This window comes from Saimiri boliviensis, chromosome 14, assembly GCF_048565385.1.
Source record: "Saimiri boliviensis isolate mSaiBol1 chromosome 14, mSaiBol1.pri, whole genome shotgun sequence".
Classification (NCBI taxonomy): Eukaryota; Metazoa; Chordata; class Mammalia; order Primates; family Cebidae; genus Saimiri; species Saimiri boliviensis.
In genome coordinates, this window is record NC_133462.1 from 90,405,518 (window position 1) to 90,426,264 (window position 20,747).

The following is a 20,747-nucleotide window of genomic DNA, read 5'->3' on the forward strand; positions in this document are numbered from 1 at the left end:
GGAAATGTCTTGAGTTGTTCATCCTTTGCTTAGGAAAGTGATCAAGGTGTAGACCTAAGCTCCCTGGTTAGTGATGAGCAGAAGACTCACCCCGAGGTGTAGCTGTTTTTGTCAATTCTTACGGACAGGTTTAAAATCTGTTAAGTTAAAAATCTAAAAGTACTGAAATTTGGTTTTTATAAGCCAAAACAACTTAATGAGAAAGCTAATGCGATATTCTACTGGCTGTCACCACACCCAGCCGAGCTTGCACAATATAACATAAGCACTGCTGGTTTGACTGATAATTTGGAGAAGGGATTTTAATTATTACTAGGTTATCAGTGTTGTTCTAAGGTCATCTTCATTTTCTTTCTTTTTTTTTTTTGAGGTGGAGTTTCGCTCCTATTGCCCAGACTGGAGTGCAATGGTGCGATCTCGGCTCTCCACAACCTCCGCCTCCCAGGTTCAAGCGATTCTCCTGCCTCAGCCTCCTAAGTAGCTGGGATTATAGGCATGTGCCACCATGACTGGCTAATTTTTTTTTTTTTTTTTTTTTTTTTTTTTCAGTAGAGACAGAGTGTCTCCATGTTGGTCAGACTGGTCTCCAACTCCCAACCTCAGGTGATCTGCCCACCTCAGCCTCCCAAAGTGCTGGGATTACAGGTGTGAGCCACCATGCGCAAGTCATCTTCATTTTCAAATGCTGCTCTCTTGCTTTTAATTATAAATTGCTGTTAATTTAGCTTCATCATCATAATTTAGCTTGTTTGGATTGTTTTGTTAACCCCCTATGGTGCAGTATTGCACACTTCCATCAGCAGTGAAATGGTTTCCCAATAACTGCATTTCAAGTCCCATATGACTTGTAATTCGGAAATGAATCATCCATTCTCTCTGTTTTGCTAAAGCAGAGATATGATCCCCACCTCCTACCACCACCTCGCCAATTTTCTGTAGAGAGGCACTCCTTTGATGAAGTGCTGCTTGCAAATCTTTGTTTTTAAATAACTGATAACATACTATTAAGAACAGATTAACAGTTAGATTTATATATAATTCTTTTATAATATAAAATTATATTCTTGTGAAGAAATGGTAAGTGATTTATATGTTGCTAGAAAAAAATCTTACTGCATCTCGTTTGCTTCGGGATGTTCCTGTGTTCTCCCTAAAGTTTGTTTCACTGGACCACGGACGTGTTCGGATTAGGCAGTCTGTCGCACCTAAGGGGTCTAACAACAGACAATCTGAGAGTACCGCATAGAAGGAAGCAGGAAGCTGGGAATACCAGACATTACAGAAACGTTTATCCTTTTTTAAATTGTTCAAAAATTATAAGCCAATTGGGGTTCACAAGCAATCCCTGGTAAGCCAGTTGTATGCATTGAGAACTCCCTGAAAGCACTGGAAGCCACGTTTGTTTATACCTTAGTGGGAAAACCAGATCAGACTGCTGCCCTCCCAATACGTTGGAATCTTTGCCACCCTGTGGGAGTTAGAATTTTGATCTGGGAATGGATAATGAGTTATTTAAAGCAGGCTGTGTGGTTCTCTTTGCTGGGACAAGGCAGCTGCCATAACTGATCCCTGGGGAGAACAGTCAATGGGGAAAGGAGGTGTACAAAGTTAGGACGATGGCAGAAATTGTAAGTTACACTTTTGCTTAGGATAGGCCCGCTACCCAGGAAAAAGAAAAGGATACCCTCAGATTTATTCATCAAATATTTACTGCGTGCTTATTATACACTGCTGATGTGCTTGGGACACATCACAGGACACATAGACAGCCTTGTCCGTATGGAACTTACATTCTCTGGGCTACCTACATTCAGGATCTAGTCCTTTGTTTTTAAGGCCTAAAGCCAAAGTGAAGAGATTGTATGCATCGTACTTAACAGCATGTATCCTAAAACCAAGTTCTCTGGGCTTTCCTCAGTTTACTTCTTTGTAGCTGCATGGTCATGAGCTAATTCCTTAATCTTAAACTTCATCTTTCTCACTTTCTTTATCACAAAATGCTACCTTGTAAGGTTGTGAAAATTGCCTAAAATATTCATAAAAAGGTCTTTAGAAAAGTTCCTGGCACAGCGTTGGTGCTCAACAAATGTTTCACATTACTATTCATTCGTATCCTCATTCAGCGTATTTATTAGGCCCTTACATGCTGAGCTCTGTTCTGGATTCTAGGATTGCAGCAGGAACTTCAGAGACTTAGATTCTGAATGGTTGTTTATTTATATTATAGGTTAAATTGACTCTTGTGAGTTAGTCTGTGAACCAAAATACCATGTTTACATAATGTTACTTCTAAGGCAAAATGCCTTTTGAATTTTCAACAACTGATTTATGGAACGACATTTTGGATTACAACTTGGGATATGCCTATGATGTTCTAAGTGTTTGTGAACGTGTGAATGTGTGTGTATGTGTGGTTGTGTGTCCTCTATTTGGTGGTAAAAATTTTCAGTGTGAGCACGAAATAAAATTTCAAGAGGGATACATTTAACTAGTTGCTTTTTAAAAATAATATTTTCAGCATAGTTGGAATAAGGAACACTCTAAAGAAATTTTTTTACATAAGTTTTAGGTTTGCAGCAAGACTGAAAGGAAGGTACAAAGATTTCCTATATACCCCCTACAGGCATAGCCTCCCACATTATCAGTATCACCCACCGGAGTGGTGTAATTGTTACAATCAATAAGCCTTCACTGGGACATCATAATCACCCAAAGGCCATAGTCTATGTTAGGGTTCAGCTTTAGTTTTGTACATTCTATGGTTTTGGACAGACCTATGATGATATATATCTACCATTAAACATGCTCTGTATGATATCATGATACGATAATGTTCACTGCCCTACAAATTCTCTGCCCTCTGCCTGTTCATCCCTCCTTGACCCCATGCCCTGGCAACCACTGATCTTTTTAGTGTGTGCATAGTTTTGCCTTTTTCAGAATTCCATATAGTAGGAATCACACAGTGTGTAGCCTTTTCAGATTGGGTTCTTTCACTTTGTAATATGCGTTTAAGTTTCTTTCATGTATTTTCATGGTTTGATAGCTCATTTCTTTTTAGTATTGAATAGTATTTCATTGTCTGGATGTACCACAGTTGATTTATACACTGCTGACAGACATCTTGGTCACTTCCAAGTTTTAGTAATTTTGACTAAAGTTGCTTATAAACATCTATGTGCAAGTTTTGGTGTGGATGTCTTCAGCTTTTTGGGGAAAGTACCAAAGAGTATGATTGCTGATTCATATGTTAAGAATATGTTTAGTTTCATTAAGAAAACACCAGACTGTTTTCCAAAGTAGCTGTTTCATTTTGTGTTCCCACCAGCAGTGAGTGAGAGTTCCTGTTGCTCCACATTCCCACCAGCATTTGGTGTCGTCAGTGTTCTGGATGCTGGCTAGTCTAATAGGTGTGTAATCATATCTTATTGTTGTTTCATTTGCATTTCCCTGATGACATATGTGGATACATTTTTTTATGCTGATTTACCGTTGTGTATCTTTTTTGGTGAGGTGTCTGTTAAGGTTTTTGACTATTTTTCAATCAGGTTTTGTTTTCTTACTGTTGAGTTTTAAGAGTTCTTTTATTAACTTAATTAATAGTCCTTTTATCAGTTGTGTCCTTTGCAAATGTTTGCTCCCATTATGTGGCTTGTCTTCTCATTCTCTTGATACTGTCTTTTGCGGAACAGAAGTTTTCAATTGTAATGTAATCCAGTTTATCAGCTTTTTTTCATGGATCATACCTTTGGTTGTAGCTAAAAAGTTATTGCCATATGTATGGCCACCTTCCTGAGAAGGTTTCTTCTCCCTCCCCTCGGAGCTTGAGGCTTTTGCTTCATAGAAAACATTGAGTCTAGTCAGTGGGCAGTGCATTTGCTTATACCCCACCTGGGAGTGGAAACTGCTCGCGGGTTTTTTGCCCTGACTCCAGTCTTTCTTGGGAGCATCCAGTGGAAGGAAGCCTGTGGCACAGTGCTCAAGAATGAGTGCAGGTTTCTCTCATCCTCCTGTTGGGGCTCCCAGGGATTCCAGGCTGGCACACTAGCCCACACTCTAAGAACCCATTAAAATGTTGGCTGCTTTCCTTTTATCTGCTTCTACAGTAGCCGTTTCCCCTTTCCATGCTATGCCAAAGATAGAACGGTTCAAGTGTTCGGTCTGTCTTCAGAGAGACATGTCACCTTTTAGAATTTACATTAGCTAGTTATCTTGCAACCTCAGCTCCCTGACTGGCTCAGGAAAATACATGACTTTGAAGATTATCTGGCTTTTGTTCATTGTTAGAGTGGGAGTGTGTGTGTTGGGGTGTGTGTGTGTGTGTGTGTGTGTGTGTGTCTGTCTGTCTGTCTGTCTGTCTGTCTGTCTTCCTACCTCCTAGTAGGAGGTGGAAACCTCAGAAGTTAGACCTGGAAGAGTCTTTGTCTTGAACCCTGTGAAAATATTTAAAATTTATTCTGAACACTCTGAGAGGGGCCTTCGAAGGGTTTTAAACAGGCAAAAGACGTTTCTGTGATGTTGGCCTCTACGGTACCATGAGTCTTTTCTCACATGTGGTGAGCCAGAGTGGCTCCTGATAACTTTCTGCTTATCACAGCCCATCTTTAACTTGGTGTAGTTTCTAATCTCTGAGTTTATTGACTTTTTCGCCAGTGATTTTGCTAGCATTATCCAACTACTTCCATTCCTTTGACATTTCTCTGGTTTGTATCTTTCCATATCTGTTTTAAGATATGTTAACTAACCAAGTGAGTGACTACAATGAAGATTTTGCCAATTTCTTCATTTCTACTGTCTTAGAACCTGCACAAGGATTAAATACGAAAGTTTTGGCTGCAATCCGTGGGCAGTGAGAGTGAGGGAATGGAAGGTAAGGCATGGAAGAATGGAAAACATGCGTGATCATGTGTTACAATACTGGAGACTACTTTATTTTTATTTTATTTTCTATTTTTTAAGACAGGGTCTCATTCTGACACCCAGGCTGGAGTGCAGTGGTATGATCATGACTCACTGCAGCCTCGCCCTCCTAGGCTTAAGCAATCCTCCCCCCTCAGCCTCCTGAGTAGCTGGGACCTCAGGTGCATGCCCTTGCACCCAGTTTACCATTTCAAGTTTAGTCATCTGGCCAGGTGCAGTGGATCATGCCTATAATCCCAGTACTTTGGGAGGCCAAGACAGGTGGATCACCTGAGGTCAGGAGTTCAAGACCAGCCTGGCCAACATGGTGAAACGCTGTCTCTACTAAAAATAAAAAAAATTAGCTGGGCATGGTGGCGGGTGCCTGTAATCCCAGCTACTCAGGAGGCTGAGCCTGGAGACTCCCTTGTACCCAGGAGGTGGAGGTTGCACTGAGTTGAGATTGTGCCACTGCACTCCAGCCTGTGTTACAGAGCGAGAGTCTGTCACACACACACAGACACACAGACACACACACACAGACACACACACACACACAAAATCATTGGAGCTATTCTGTTGAGATAGTTTTATTGTCTTCTGTTTTTCGAGGGGGAAATTGAGGCTCCGAGAAGTTATGTAACTTACCTAAGGCCGCTTAGCTAATATGTGGCATTGTGAGTCTAGGAATGCAGGGTTTTCTGATGTCGGAGTCCATATGCTTTTAACTACTGAGCTGCAGTTTCCCCAGCAAGCCAGCATCTCAGCGGGGCTTGAACTCCAGGTCTCCAGACTCCCAGTCCACGAAGCTCTCTGGCAGATTTTCCCATTCCAACTTGCTAGTAACAGTGTTTGTTACATCTAAGAGTCAAATTCTCTGCTAGGGGCCTTTCAGACTAATGTGCCTTAGGAAGCTTCCTAGGTTATAGCAAGACTAAATGAGCTTTTAAAAACACTTTTTAATTGCTAATGGAGCATATGGTGCATACTGGTTAAGAATATGCAGTTTCTGGAGCTTTCTGCCTGGGTTCTAATGCCAGTCCTGCCACTGAACCTGCTGTTGACCTTGTGCAAGTTACTTCATCCCTCAATGAGTCAGCGGCTTCATCTATAGGAGAGAGAACAGAAAAGTTTCCCACCTCATAGGGTTATGAGGCTTAAATGAGCTTAGAGCTTGCCTGGCACACACAAAACAATGTATTTTTTTTTAATAAAATAATAAGTTCTTCATTTTTATTCTGCAATTGAAATTAATAATATTCCATTATTAAATTTAACCCAAAAGAAAAGAAAAACATTAAATAGCAAGTCTTCCTTTAAAACTAAATAAGCTCTGCTGCTAGACAGGACCCCACTTTTGTCTTGGGAAACTCAGTTTCAGGCTGCTTTTGAGAGGTTTTGTTCCAAGGTAGACCCTTGTTACCTGACTTGGGAAGGGCAGTTCAGTGTGCCTGTCAGAGAGCCTGTGGGTCAGTTTCAGGAAGAATTCCAGGAATTCTGGGAAACGGCTAGAAGGCATTGACGTGGGGTTGATGCTGTGGAGAGCCCTGTAGGCAGCAGGGCTCTAATTGTGCACTTACAGCTCTTTGATGCTGCACAAAGGATTGAAATCTAGACTCAATCAAACATAATGAATTAACTCCTTTGTGGGATACTACGGCTTTTTGACATTTCTTTGGTAATTTTGAACAAAATAACTTTAGTGCTTCTGAAAAGTGTTTTCCTTTGTTGAGTTGAATATGTATATCTAAGGGGGAAAAGCAATTTTGTACATTGTTTTGGCCATGTGTAGCATGCAGTCTGCTGGTGATGGGACTTTAGCAGATTAAAGCGAATGTTTGGTTTTGTATAATATCTTGATAGATATTTAGTGATATTTTCTGGGCTTTCCTTGTCTAGAAATTAATTGGTTTTAAAACGGCCATTATCCACAAAATAATTTATCTTGTATATGACATGGACAGAACCATTTTCTCCTTCTTATCTATGGAAAATATATAGCAGTTTAAGGAGCAGGTATTTTAAAGGCATTTTGTATGAATATAGAAAAACAGCATTAAAGTGGCTTTTGAGTCATTCTTTTCCACTAAACATAAATGTTAATATTTATATGCTAGGGAAATGTGTCATTAAAAGAAAATAGGCATCCATCTAGCTGATGTACTGCTGACTCTGGCTGCTAAGTGAAGCTCACACAGTCCTCTACAAATGTGGGTACAGGGGATGGATGGGTGTTAAGATGCCAAACATGCTGTTCTTGCTGAATTGTTTTCTAACCAGCCCATGCTGCTTCTCTGCTGTTTCTTTATCTTTTTCTCTGTCTGATACTCCCCTCAATTTTACATGACCTTCCTGCTCTCCTTTCACGGTCCTGTTGCTTTGCGTCTTCTTTTCTAGAAGGAAATCTGTGGTCAGAATTGATGCTCTTCTACAGTGAAATGATAAGTGGTGGACCTAGGAGTTATTCAAATTCATATGGATAGACTTTATTATCTAAAATCTGACATGTACTAATTAGGGAACAAAGAATTTTAATAAAAAAATCTAGTTGTCAGAACACTCTAGGTTTGTTAGAATATGTTTATGTAAATACAGGTACAGATATATTACACAGACTTAGAACATCTTAACATTGAGATTGTTTTATATGAGTCAGACCAGCACATAGGAAGAATCACAACTGTCAATCACAACTGTCATTGATCATAATTTATGACCATTTTTAGACTTTCTGAATGTTGTTATAGAAAGAAATACCTTATATTGAGCCTGATTCTTTAGCATCATAGAAATTCATTCAGGAGAATTGGATGAATAACAGAAGAAATCTTTATTCACTGGCCCAAAGCTTAGTTTATACTCGGTGCTGTTGTAACACCTATATGTGTGTCTACATTAGTACTGTCAGTTTTCCATGGCAAAAAGAGGGTCTTTAAAGATGGAAATTATTATAATAAAGCTTTGTATTTTTACAAAATACCTCAAATTGATAGCATTCAAAATGAATTCATGATGGTTAATAATGAGGTGTAAATTTTGCTATGTAAATGAATAGTTCATCATGCCACACCAAAAGGTGATTTTTACCTCTCTATCAACAGTGTTTCTTAATCATTGAGGAATTATGAAAAGGGTTTTAGTAGAAGGCTGGCAATTTGGGGCAGGTGTGTATCTATACCTCTACTATCACTGGTTGTAACTTAACAATAAAAATGTTGCAACCATCTGGGTAGCAAGATGGCTAAGGCCGGCTCTTGCCTGTGTTAGTAAGAATGAAGGAGATTTGTTTGACATCACAGACTCCGGATTATAAGAAGGAGATATGTCAAGCAGTAACTATGTGGCATGTGTCTGTGATGTCTGTGATGTGTCTACAGCCAACTTCCTGGTGTGTCTTCCCAAAGACACGGAAGCGTCCCATTCACGTGTGTCTCAGCGCTTGCATGACGCAGTGCCGTGGGATATCACGTCAGTTCTACCTTAAGGGTAAAGCCCAGATTTTCATAGATAACCTAATCTGTAGGAAAAAAAAGAACATTTAAAAAAAGTATAGCCACAAAAGTTCTTTCCACTCGTGTGGATCTTCCCTGTTTTTTCAGACGGAAAACAAATGACAGCCTCACAGTCACAGAATCTTCTAACACTGAAAGTTAAAGCTGGTTTCTTCTTCATGGAGAAAAGCTTACAAACCTTCTCAGACTACTTTAGGATCAATTCTTGGAACCACATCTTCCTCCTGATTTAAATGTTTGGCTGTGTACCTCCAGCTAGAGCTATTAGAGTTTTTGCTGATTTGCTTGGCATATCTCCAGCAAAATAGTCCATTAAAATTCAAATCCTTTCCCAATAATTGAGACAATCAATTTACATTAAACAAGGCACAAATATAATTGTATGTACAATTTAAATTCTATAGAAAATAATCAGTATGCAATAAAGAGGGACACTTATTTTGATGCAAAGAGATGTTTTTATGGTCTGCGTTAAACAAATCTTTCATATTTTCAAAATAGTTCCCTCATTATCTTTGGTGTAGAGGAGAGCTATTGTGTTTTATTTTGATGGAGGAACCAGTGTGTGTCCGTGGCTGCATGTTTGATAAGCAGTGTAACTTTCTCTCAGTGGCATGTAAATGGAAAGGTTTGAGATAGAATAAGGAAAGTACTTGCTTGCTATTTAACTTGGAATAATTCCTACAAAAAGGGCAAAGAGAATGCGTGGAGAATGTATTGCCTTTGTACCAGCATTAGTGAAATGGCATCATTCATTCATTTTCACCTTTTTGTGATAGACTAGGTAGCTATTGCTCTGCCAGAGATTGTGTGTTAGGTCCTAAGAAAATCACTCAATGGGACTTGGGAAGGATGCATAGGATGGGGTCATGTGCACACACACAGTTGTGTGCCTTAGTGCTGAAGAGTTCCTGGGAAAGCTTTAAACCCCCAGCAAGCAGCCTCGCAAGGCAGCTGGACCCCGCCAGTGTGCCGGGATCCTCCACAATTCTCATTTGTAAGCTCTTAATGAGACTGGTATTGTCGGTCAGGAAATCTAGAACACGGGAGAAATATTATTAGGAAGAATATAGTAAAAATAATGACAAGATCGAAAACAAATCCTGTCAGAGCCCGAGAATAAATTTGGCTTCCGCTTGCTGTGTCTGTCTGTTTCCATAACGGTCCAGAATAGAAACCGGATGTTTAAAATCTCTCTCCCTTTCACATGCTCTCCTCCCTCCTGTCTTCCTTCCTCTTCAGTATTAGTAGACTTACTATTTTTATTATTTTTTATTTATATTCCTAGTTTTCAATATTTGCCATTTGTGTGGATAACACATTAATTTTTAATGAAATCTTTTCAGACTCTTGGAACTCTTGGAATAGCTGAATCATAAAAGAAAACTTGATGTAGACTCCAAGGCAGCATACAAACTGAGTATTACACTTGTTTTATTTTTCCCACTGACAAATGACAAATGGTTTGAAAGGATGATGTGTACTTAGATTTAAACCTCTTATGTTTGTATGTGAGCCTACTTTGTATAATTTTTGTGGCACAGAAGATAATTCAGACACCATTTTGATTAATAATTAAAATTAAAGAAACAGCAAAACAATATGTTAGATACTGTGCTCCAATAATTTTCTTTTTATCTAGAAATACTTTTTTTTCACAAGCCACATTGCTAGTAAAGGAATTCAAGTGTGACTTAGATTAAGTCTTAGGCTTAACTTTATTTTTGTTTTGTTGCAGAACTAAAAGGTTTTCTTTTCTTTTCCTCTTTTTTTTTGAGACGGAGCCATGCTCTGTCACCCAGGCTGGAGTACAGTGGTACAACCTTGGCTCGCTGCAAGCTCCTCCTCCCAGGTTCAAGCAATTTTCCTGCCTCAGCCTCCCGAGTGTCTGGGACTACAGGTGCATGCCAGCACACCCAGCTGATTTTTCGTATATTAATAGTGGTGGGGTTTCACTGTGCTGCCCAAGCTGGTCTTGTGCTCCTGAGCTCAGGCAGTCCTCCTGCCTCAGCCTCCCAATGTGCTAGGATTACAGGCGTGAGCCACTGTGCCTTGCCAGAACTACAGATTTTAAAGAAAGTGGCATTTGTTTCTTTGAGTAATTTATTTCCACCAATCAATAATTGTTGTTAGTGAAATTAAAGTTAATACTGGAAATTATTTCATTTTATATTGCATGCTATTCCCAGAACTACAACTTTGTGATCTACTTTGGAACTGTAAATTAATAAGAATAGTGTCTTCTCAAAGTTTGTTTGTTGTTATAGATAGCATGGACATTTAAGATATAACATCTTTTAGATCTTTTGTTATTCTCAAATTATAAGTACATCAATTTCTATTTTGTGTTGGTAACGGAAATCTTATTTAAATCATTTGTATATATGGTTAATTTTATATTTTCTTCTTTCAATTTAAAATTCCTTAAAAATTTACTTCTCTCAAGTAAATTTACTTATTGTCATCATTAATAACATATCTTTTTCCAAATATTTTTTTCTGCTGTGTTTCTAAAGACTAATACATTTCTAAGGAACTCTGCCTGTCTTATATGAGCCAGGTTACACAGAATGGCATTTTATAGAATCAGAAGAAACCTAAAAGACTTATCTGTTCCAACTTCATGTCTTGCCATCTATCCCACCCTCCATTCCCATCCCCATCCCTAGCACCACATTTTATAGATAAGGAAACTGAAACCCAAAGAGATAAGGTGACTTCCAAGACCACAGTCAAGGTAATGACTTGAATCTGTTTTCTGACATCAGGTCTAGTGTTTTCTACTCTACCCACTCAATAACTTTTCTTTTTTTTTTGAGACAGAGTCTCGCTCTGTCGCTCAGGCTGGACAGTGGCACAATCTTGGCTCACTGAAACCTCTGTCTCCTGGGTTCAAATGATTCTTCTGCCTCAGCCTTCCGAGTAGCTGGAACTACAGGAGCATGCCACTACGCCCAGCTAATTTTTTTGTGTGATTCTAGTAGAGCCGAGGTTTCACTGTGTTAGCCAGGATGGTGTTGATCTCCTGACCCTGCCTGCCTCAGCCTCCCATAGTGCTGGGATTACAGGTGTGAGCCGCTGCACCCGGCCCCCACTCAATAAATTATATGCTTCCAGGAATAGGGAGATGGACTAGTACTAATGATGAAAAGGAAAATATAAAATGGATATAAATAATTTTCAGATGTTTAGCAGAAGCTATCTTGTCCAATGACCCTAAGACCAGAAGTTGGATGATTAATTGAAAGGTCAAACAATCATGACATAGATGTATATGTGGGGCTGAGACATACTTTTTGTGTGCATGGATCCCTGATTTGGCATGCCATGTTGTTTGCCCTGGATGAACAACACCCAAAATGCATATTTTGTTGCACCCAATTTTGATTTCTCCAAACCAAGTGAGGACGTAAAGACACTTGGGAAGGAGCCTTCGTGCAGAATTAGCTATTTTAATGACCCTCGCCCACCAAGTCTTTTACATTTATTTCAGGCACACCTAATTAGACAAACTTTGTCTAAGGGGGAATTCAGCTTTGTTGAGTGTTTCTAAATCATTCCACTTTGTTTTCATAGAATCAGCAACTCTTGTTTTTAACAGTCATACTTCTGAATTCACCAAACATGAAATTACATTTATGTAAGCAGCACACGCAGGCTTGGGAAGAAACACAGCTGACTTTAGGAAGTGGAACACAACTGGATGGGAGCACGGCGGTCGTTTGTGTGGAGAGCAGCAGGCATTGGCCACAGTACCGAGTGTTCCGTGGACAGCGTGTCATTCCTGTGTTTGGCAGAGGGAAAGGGGAAGTGTTTCTTGGGTGATCAGGGTAAGTGGTGCTCCATTTAGAGAACTTCTGCTGTGCTTTGGAGGGAACTACCAGAGTCAGACAAGCAAAGATGTACAACAAAGTAACTGCCTAAGAAGAATCTGCTTTGCCTTCTCCATGTACTGTCTTTCCCCCTTCTCTTTTTTAGGCAGGGTCTCACTCTCTTGCCCAGGCCAGAGTGCAGTGGCCCTCAACATGCGGGGCTCAGCTGGTCCTTCCACCTCAGCCTTCTGAGTAGCTCGGACTACAGGCATACACCACAACGCTAGCTAATTTTTTTTTTTTTTTATAGAGACAGGGTCTCACTTTGTTGCCCAGGCTGATCTCGGATTCCTGGGCTAATAAGCAGTCTACCCACCTTGACTTCCCATTGGGATTATGGGCGTGAGCCACTGCTCCTGGCCAGTCTTTTTCTTTGTGTCAGAGAGAGGCCAACTTGGAGGCAGAAGAAAGGGAATTTTGTCTCTTCCCTTTCTGCTTTCTCTGTTCCTGGCTTAAGAACGTCAGCCTCACCCTACCCGGAAGCTGGACCAGTGGAGCTTTCTTATACTGAGCAAACTCTCCATAGCTACTTGGCAATAAAAATGTGGCCAGTGTTCAGCCTAGAGAATATGCCTCATGTACAGGTTTTCAGAGGACCTGCTGCCCGTTTGGGGTTGCTTGGGGCTGTAGCCACGCTTTCTCAGATGGGGAGCTGATCTACTCCTTGCATAAAGTCATGGAAGGACTGCTTTCTTAGGAGACTGTACTGCTAAAAATGCAGATAGCTTCAAATGGATTTAGAAAACTCTTAGATTAAGACCCATGCTTGGCTGGGCATGTTGGCTCACACCTGTAATCCCAGCACTTTGGGAGGTTGAGGCGGGTAGATTATCTGAGGTCAAGACCAGTCTGGCCAATATGGCGAAACCCTGTCTCTCCTAAAAATACAAAAACTAGCCAGGCATAGTGGTGCATGTCTGTAATCCCAGCTACTTGGGAGACTGAGACAGGAGAATCGCTTGAGCTCAGGAGGCAGAGGTTACAGTGAGCTGAGATCATGCCACTGCGCTCCAGCCTGGGTGACAAAACAAGACTCCAAGACTTGTTAAAAAAAAAAGAACCCATGCCTCATTCTTAAAAGGTATTATGAATGCATTAAGTCTCACTCCTAAATGAGGAATGAACAAATCAATAGATAATGAACAACTATTCTCTCTCTAAATTGGGTGAATATAATCCTTCCACTTTCTGTTTTTTGGTGAGGAAAGGGGTCTGAGCATCCATTCTATTTTTATTCCTTAATTAGGTCGTAGTATTTATCAAGATGATGATTATAGTGCATGTGTGCATGTACACACACACACACACATACACATACACACACACACACACACACACACACACACACACACACACACACACTTTACTGCTTTGCTATAGTGCTGTGACCCAAAGGGATGGGGCAGCATTTTTCCAAATGTGCTTTAGAGACAGTCAGTTCTTCACAGATAGTCTTTGAAAAAAAGGATTGCATGATATCTTAGGTTTGGGACATACTGCATAAACTGTCTACCTTTTAAAGAGTCAAAATGTACATTAGGATATTAAAAGCATTGATAAGTCTTAGGAATTATTAACCATTTTTGAAATTTAAGTTATAATTAAAATGATAATATAAATAAAAATATTTGTAAACATTTAGAACTTCACAGAGAAGGGTAAGAGGACATGGTGTGAAGAGCTTCAAACTGCCCTGTGGGGTGGCCGTTAGAGATATGTCACCAAACTATGTAAATGGCTCCCTGTGGCATTTCTTAGAGGAGCTAAATAGTTTCTGCATGGCTTTGTGATCATCTTTCCCCCTTTCTGTCCCAACCATGGTTTTATTTTCACTTTATTTCCCTCACGCTATAGTGTGCAGCATGGTTGCCAAACCCTTGCTGCCTGCCTAACTCATGGGCTGGGAGAGCTGCTCATGGCTGGAGCTGCTGCAGGCACCCGCGTTGCTAAACAAAGAGAAGTGTCATCCACAGGTGGCGCTTGAGGTGTGGTTCATCCAGGCACCTGGGACCTTGTCAAGGCACAGATTTAGACAGAAGCAGGTCCTGGAGGACTTGGTTATGTCCATTACTAAATCTGGCTGTAACAAACAAGGGAGTAAACATCTTTTTTTTTTTTTTTTTTTTTTTAAATCATTGATGGGCTCTGAAAAGGGATTTTTCTGTTATGTTCTTCCTTCTCAGGAATCTAGAATCATGTCTGAATATAAGTAGAAAGAAGGTTGCTGTTTGTTCATTTATTTATTTTATTTATAGTTCTTTCACTTTCCATACATGCATTCTTCAGATATTTATTGAGTTCTAACAATGATAACAGGGGCCTGTGTTAGGCTTAGGGGTTGAAAATATATATAAGACCGAACCCTTGTCTCTGAGAATTCACAGTCCAGGTGCTCTTCCCTATGCTTCCCATAACCTGGAAGACTTTTCCTTCCCTGCATAGAGACCTCTGATTTCCCAAGACCCAGGGCAGCTGTCATCTGCAGTACAGCCTTCCTTAGCACTGCTCTCTGTGTTACTCAGTACTTTGTTCAGACAGCACTTTGCTCAAACATACAGGACACTGTAATTCTCTGACTGTCTGACTTGTTTAGACTGTGAATTCCTTAAGGACAGGAACCATACATACCCTGGTCATCTTTGTATCTCTTGCCTGTAGTTCAGATCCTGGCCCTTAGAAGGCATTTACTAAATGAATTTATGGTCATTTTTATCTTCTTTTTAAAAATCATCGTATTTTTATCATCCTTCTTATCTCCTAAAATGTAGAAGGGTAAAAATGAGACAAAAGCAAACTTGATGTGTATGTGCACCATTAGAAAATACTTTATCACCTCTCATGTATGTCTTCACGTTTGGAAAGCCGACTCAATATATGTGTGTCTAATTCCTATTATTAAGTAATATAAATCTGTAGTTTTATTGTATAATGATGCACATCCAGTGGACACTCAATAAATATTAATCACGCTATTAATTATGCTTGGATCTCATTATAGCTAGAATGGCTCCCTTGCTCTAGTTAGGCTATTTAACAACTCATTGTGTTATTAGTTGGGCCTTATTTTTCAAGGTCTGTAGGTCATGTTTAATGGAGCAACTTGCTAAGGTTGTTAGCAGTTACATGAATGACTCTGACTTTACAAATTGTATTATAGCCATTTGGAGTGAATTATGTAGTTTCCCCCGTGGCTGATACATTAAAGAATAATTGTTAAGTTGCAAAATTTGTGACAGTTTTGTTTTTAAAAAATCAGCTAAATTTGGCTTTTTACATATTGCTAGTGATTTCTGTATCGTAGATGAAGGAGAGAACACAGCATAGACTCAAGACTGGGAAACACTTTTCTTCTTTCACGTAGCCAGGCAGAACAGCCTTTGGAAGAGGGTGCTTGGAAACAGATCATCATTTCTTGTTCAAACCAAATATACTGAACTTCTGTACTGCTTCCACTTTAAAATAATTATTTTTGTGCCCAGTGTCTGGAAGTGCTCCAGTTTTTCCACATGGCCCTTAACACATAGTGTTAGTGTTGCATTTCATATTTCTCATCTTGAATTATGCCACTGTGTTCACTAGCAGGGTTATCTCCCGTGAGGCCTGGCTGGATCATGGAGTCCTGGACTCCTTTTGGCTTTTTGCCTAGAGTAGTGAGGCCTAAGTGACTGCAAATGTGGCAGTTCGGGCGGTCTCTTGGCCCTCTCCCCTGGGTCCACATTCGCATCTTGGGCTCCCGTCTCCTCCACTTCAATAAATGGCTCCATGGAAGAGCTTGAAAATGTGTTTGGATCTGATTGCCAAATTCCTCGCAGGAACTACTCTTTCAGGATGGGATTTTTGAGGTTGGGTAGGGGCAGGGTTAAAAACATAAGCCATCTCTAGAGGCCAACACTCCCTAATTCTAGGCAGTTCGTCACTCCTTCTTGTTTCTATGGTAAATGTCTGTTTTCTACCACTTAGAGCACTGTATTCATGCCATTCGATGTCCTTCTCTCCTCATTAGATTGTGGGGTCTTCAGTGCGAACCATGTGTTCTTAATCACTGAAGTCCCAGTATATGAAACTGTATTGAATTAATGAGTAATTCTCTAGGAACTGACATTGTTTTAATTTAAAAGTTGTAGACGGGCGCAGTGGCTCACGCCTATAATCTCAGCACTTTGGGAGGCTTAGGCTGGTGGATCACGAGTTCAGGAGTGCGAGACCAGCCGGGCCAATATGGTGAAACCCCATCTCTACTAAAAATGTAAAAATTGGCTGGGCGTCGTGTTGCACACTTACAGTCCCAGCTACTCGGGAAGCTGAGGCAGAAGAATCACTTGAACCTGGGAGGTGGAGGTTGCAGTGAGCTGAGATTGAGCCACTGTACTCTAGCCTAGGCGACAGAGCCAAGACCTCATCTCAAAAAAAAAAAAAAAAAAAGTTTTTAGGTACTGGTTAGGATTAATATATAGGCTGATTCCATATGTGTCCTCAGTTCTTTCCATCATACCTTTAGGGTTTGAATTTACCTGGCTTTATTAGCTGTTTTACAACTCCTTTAAGATACCATATAGTTTGGTTCATTTAAAACAGAAAACCAAACTAAAATACAAAAGTGATTGAATACCTGTTACATGATAGGAATTCTGCAGACCTTGGAGGTGTGGAAAATAAGTCAATCACTGACTTCCAGTCATTCTTTTCTGGTGGGAAAGCATGTATTCTAGCCTTGTGAGCCCCTGTTTTAGCAGAGAGATGCGTGGGACAGCATAGGATCACTGAAGAGAGGCACAAACCCAGCCTGGGAGGTGTTGGGGAGCAGCCTGGAGGAAGGGGTGCCAGAACTTTACTTTAGAGGATGTGCAAGGATGCATGCCAGGCACAGAGGAAGACTGCGGGTATTGAAGGGTGTAAGAGTAGACTCACATCTGGAATGGCTCACTGTGGGGCAGTATGAAGGATGGATGTTAGGGAACCAGATGGGGAAACGAAGTAGGAAATGATGGCTACCTAAAATAGGGAGGACGGGGAGGGATGGGATGGACTGGAGAAATATTGAAGAGGCACAGGTGGCTTACCGGTGATGGACCATGAGAGGTGAGAAAAAGGGAGGAATCGAGGGGTTTTTCCTAACTAGTGCAGTGAGTACCTGTTTCTTTGGTCTAATTCCTAGTGACATTCTTTGTATCCCTGGGAATGAACCCTCAGAAAGCCAAAGATTTCAAAATGGCATTTGTTGGTCATGTCTTCATTTGGTTTTAATTTTCCTGCAGCAACTCTACATTTTTATTTATTATTTATTTTATATTTTATTTTTTAAGAAACAGAGTCTCATTCTGTAGCCCAGGCCAGAGTGCAGTGGTGCAAACATAGCTCACTGCAGCCTTGAACACCTGGGCTCTAGGCACCCTCCTGCCTCAGCCGCCTCCTGAGTAGCTGGGACCACAGGCATGAGTCGCCACACACAGCCTACATTTTCATTGTTAAGTTTATGTGTCGCCTATGTCCGTGACTGTTCAACAAGGTTTCAGTAAGTGAAATCAGGAGAGGGATTTCATCCTATCAATTCACTGTTCTGCCTCTGATGCCTCACTGCCCATGGATAGCCCTCCTTGGCCACCCAGCAGAGCTGATCCCTTCCCCCTGCACTAGGATGGTATTTTTAATCTGTTCAGTTCATTATGCAGTAAACTTACGATACAGTGAGTGCTGTCCTTGGTGCTAGGTAAAAGAGTCCTACTTTACAGGAGAGACACCTAAATAGATAATAACGTATAATTTAAGAAGTGAACGCTGCTTCTCTTTGGTCAGTCTTGCTAATTATGACTCTAGAAGTAGTAGTATTTCTAAGAGAATAACATGAAAATAAACAAAATATTAATCATAATGTCCACTATCGGGAGACTAGTTACATAAACAGGTTATATAGGCTGGGCATGGTGACTCATGTCTGTAATCCCAGCACTTTGGGAGGCTGAGGCAGAAGGATCACCTGAGGTCAGGAGTTCAAGACCAGCTTGGCCAACATGGTGAAAATCCATCTCTACTAAAAGCACAAATATTAGCCAGGTGTGGTGGCACACACCTATAATCCCAGCTACTCGGGAGGCTGGGGCAGGAGAATTGCTTGAATCCAAGAGGTGGAGGTTGCATTGAGCCAAGATCGCACCACTGTACTCCCACCCAGCCTGGGCAACAGAACGAGACTCCATCTCAAAAGAAAACAAACAAACAAACAAAAACAGGTTGTATAAATTTCCTGCAATGAAATCCTAAAATGCAGCTAAAATCACTTGTTGAAAAGAATGTTTATTGATATAACAAAATGTTCAAAATATATTCCCTAAGGGGAAATAGGATAAAAGTAGTATATTTTGGACAGGCGAGGTGGCTCACGCCTGTAATCCCAATACTTTGGGAGGCTGAGGTGGGCGAATCACGAGGTCAGGAGTTCGAGACCAGCCTGGCCAACAGGGTGAAACCCCCTCTCTACTAAAAATACAAAAATTAGCTGGGTGTAGTGGTGGGTGCCTGTAATTCCAGCTACTCAGGAGGCTGAGGCAGGAGAATCACTTGAACCCGGGAGCAGAGGTGGCAGTGAGCCAAGATCACACCGCTGTACTCCCAGCTTGGGCAATAGAATGAGATTCTGTCTCAAAAAAAGAAAAAAAAAAGGTAGTATATATTATTTCATCTTTTGCACACACAGAAGGTATATAGATAGATACATAGATGGATATGGACCCCAAATGTCACATCTTCTTCATACCCTAGCTTGTATCTCAGACATGTAGACTCAAATTTTGTCCCATGTCAGTTTGTACATAGAACTCAGCATCTCCTTGAGTTTCCCAAAAGACTTCATAGGCACAAATATACTGCTGATCAGCATGGATTTTACTGAAGATATTATAAGAAGATGGAAAACATTCACACCACACTTCCCTTAGAAACAACGTAACAGTCTCCATTAATACTTAGTCCTCCCTTCCCTAGGCCTTTCCAGGCTGCAGTCCCACCTTGGAACTTTTTTCCCCTGATCTCTTGCTTTTCTTTCCCCTATAACTTTCTTTTCTTTTCTTTTCTTTTCTTTTGAGATGGAATTTCGCTCTTTTTACCCAGGCTGGAGTGCAATGGCGCGATCTCGGCTCACCGCAACCTCCACCTCCTGGGTTCAGGCAATTCTCCTGCCTCAGCCTCCTGAGTAGCTGGGATTACAGGCACGCACCACCACGCCCAGCTAATTTTTTTTGTATTTTTAGTAGAGACGGGGTTTCACCGTGTTAACTAGAATGGTCTCGATCTCTTGACCTCGTGGTCCACCCGCTTCGGCCTCCCAAAGTGCTGGGATTACAGGCTTGAGCCACCGCACCTGGCCTCCCCTATAACTTTCTAATTCTTTGCGTTCTCATATTCCTAGGAGCCCAAAATTCCTTCCCCTCTTCTGTTATGCAGAACCATCCAATTCTGCCACAACACTTGCTTTAAATGTACTTATTCAGAGTAGCCTGCATCTTGAGTAAGCACGTGTTATACACACATACAGACAGATAATTACATATATGTACTAAAGGAAAGTGTAGGCCAGTCCCGATGGCTCTCGCCTGGAATCCCAGCACAAGATGGGGAGCTCACTTGAGCTCACAAGTTCAAGACCAGCCTGCACAGCATAGCGAAACCCCATATCTACAAAAAAAGCAATACAAAAATCAGCCAGGTGTGGTGGTGTGTGCCTGTAATCCCAACTACTTAGGAGGCTGAGGTAGGAGGATTGTTTGAGCCTAGGAGGCAGAGGTTGCAGTGGGCCGAGATCATACCACTGTACTCCAGCCTGGGCATTAGAGCCAGACCTTGTCTCAAAAACTAAAATAAAATAAAAAGTTGATTGTGGCCTGCTAAACTAATTTTGTGACCCACTAAAGGGCCATGACCCACAATTAAAAAACCCTTCCATCAGGCCAGGCATGATGGCTCACACCTGTAATCCCAGCACTTTGAGAGGCCGAGGTGGGCAGATCACCTGAGGTCAGGAATTCAAGACCAGCCTGGCCAACATGGTGAAACCCCGTCTCTACTAAAAATACAAAATTAGCTGGGTGTGGTGGTACACACTTATAATCTTAGCTACTTGGGAGGCTGAAGCTGGAGAATTTCTTGAACCCAGGAGATGGAGGTTGCAGTGAGCACAGAACACATCACTGCACTCCAGCCTGGGGGACGAAAGTGAAAACTCTGTCACACCCACACACCCACACCTTGTTACACCTGTGCTTGTGTGCTCATGCGTGTCCATGTGCACACACATGGAGACGATAGGCCACACACCAGAAAGGAATACATCAGTGCTCTCTGGGATTACTGGTGTGCCCTCTTCTACTGCACTTTCTGACCATTTCTGTTTTCTGCACTAAGCATGTCTTAATTGTATAAAAGGAAATGCAAACAGTAAAAAACAGGCTCAGTCGAGGGCTCTTGTTTTCTA

At 41.1% G+C, this 20,747-nt stretch overlaps 1 protein-coding gene across 8 annotated transcripts in view; it reads left to right on the top strand.

Moving 5' to 3' along the window:
- The window catches only part of SDCCAG8 (SHH signaling and ciliogenesis regulator SDCCAG8), a 246,073-nt gene that overhangs the window by 178,738 nt on the left and 46,588 nt on the right, over nucleotides 1-20,747 (top strand). Inside the window, exon 16 of one of the 8 annotated variants that reach the window (XM_074385416.1) lies at nucleotides 3,329-4,766. The exons of the other annotated variants lie outside the window; for them this stretch is intronic. Coding sequence (XP_074241517.1) covers nucleotides 3,329-3,338 — 10 coding nt within the window. The 3' untranslated portion in view covers nucleotides 3,339-4,766. Of the gene's footprint in view, nucleotides 1-3,328; nucleotides 4,767-20,747 lie in introns of those variants that run through there. 8 annotated transcript variants of the gene reach the window in all.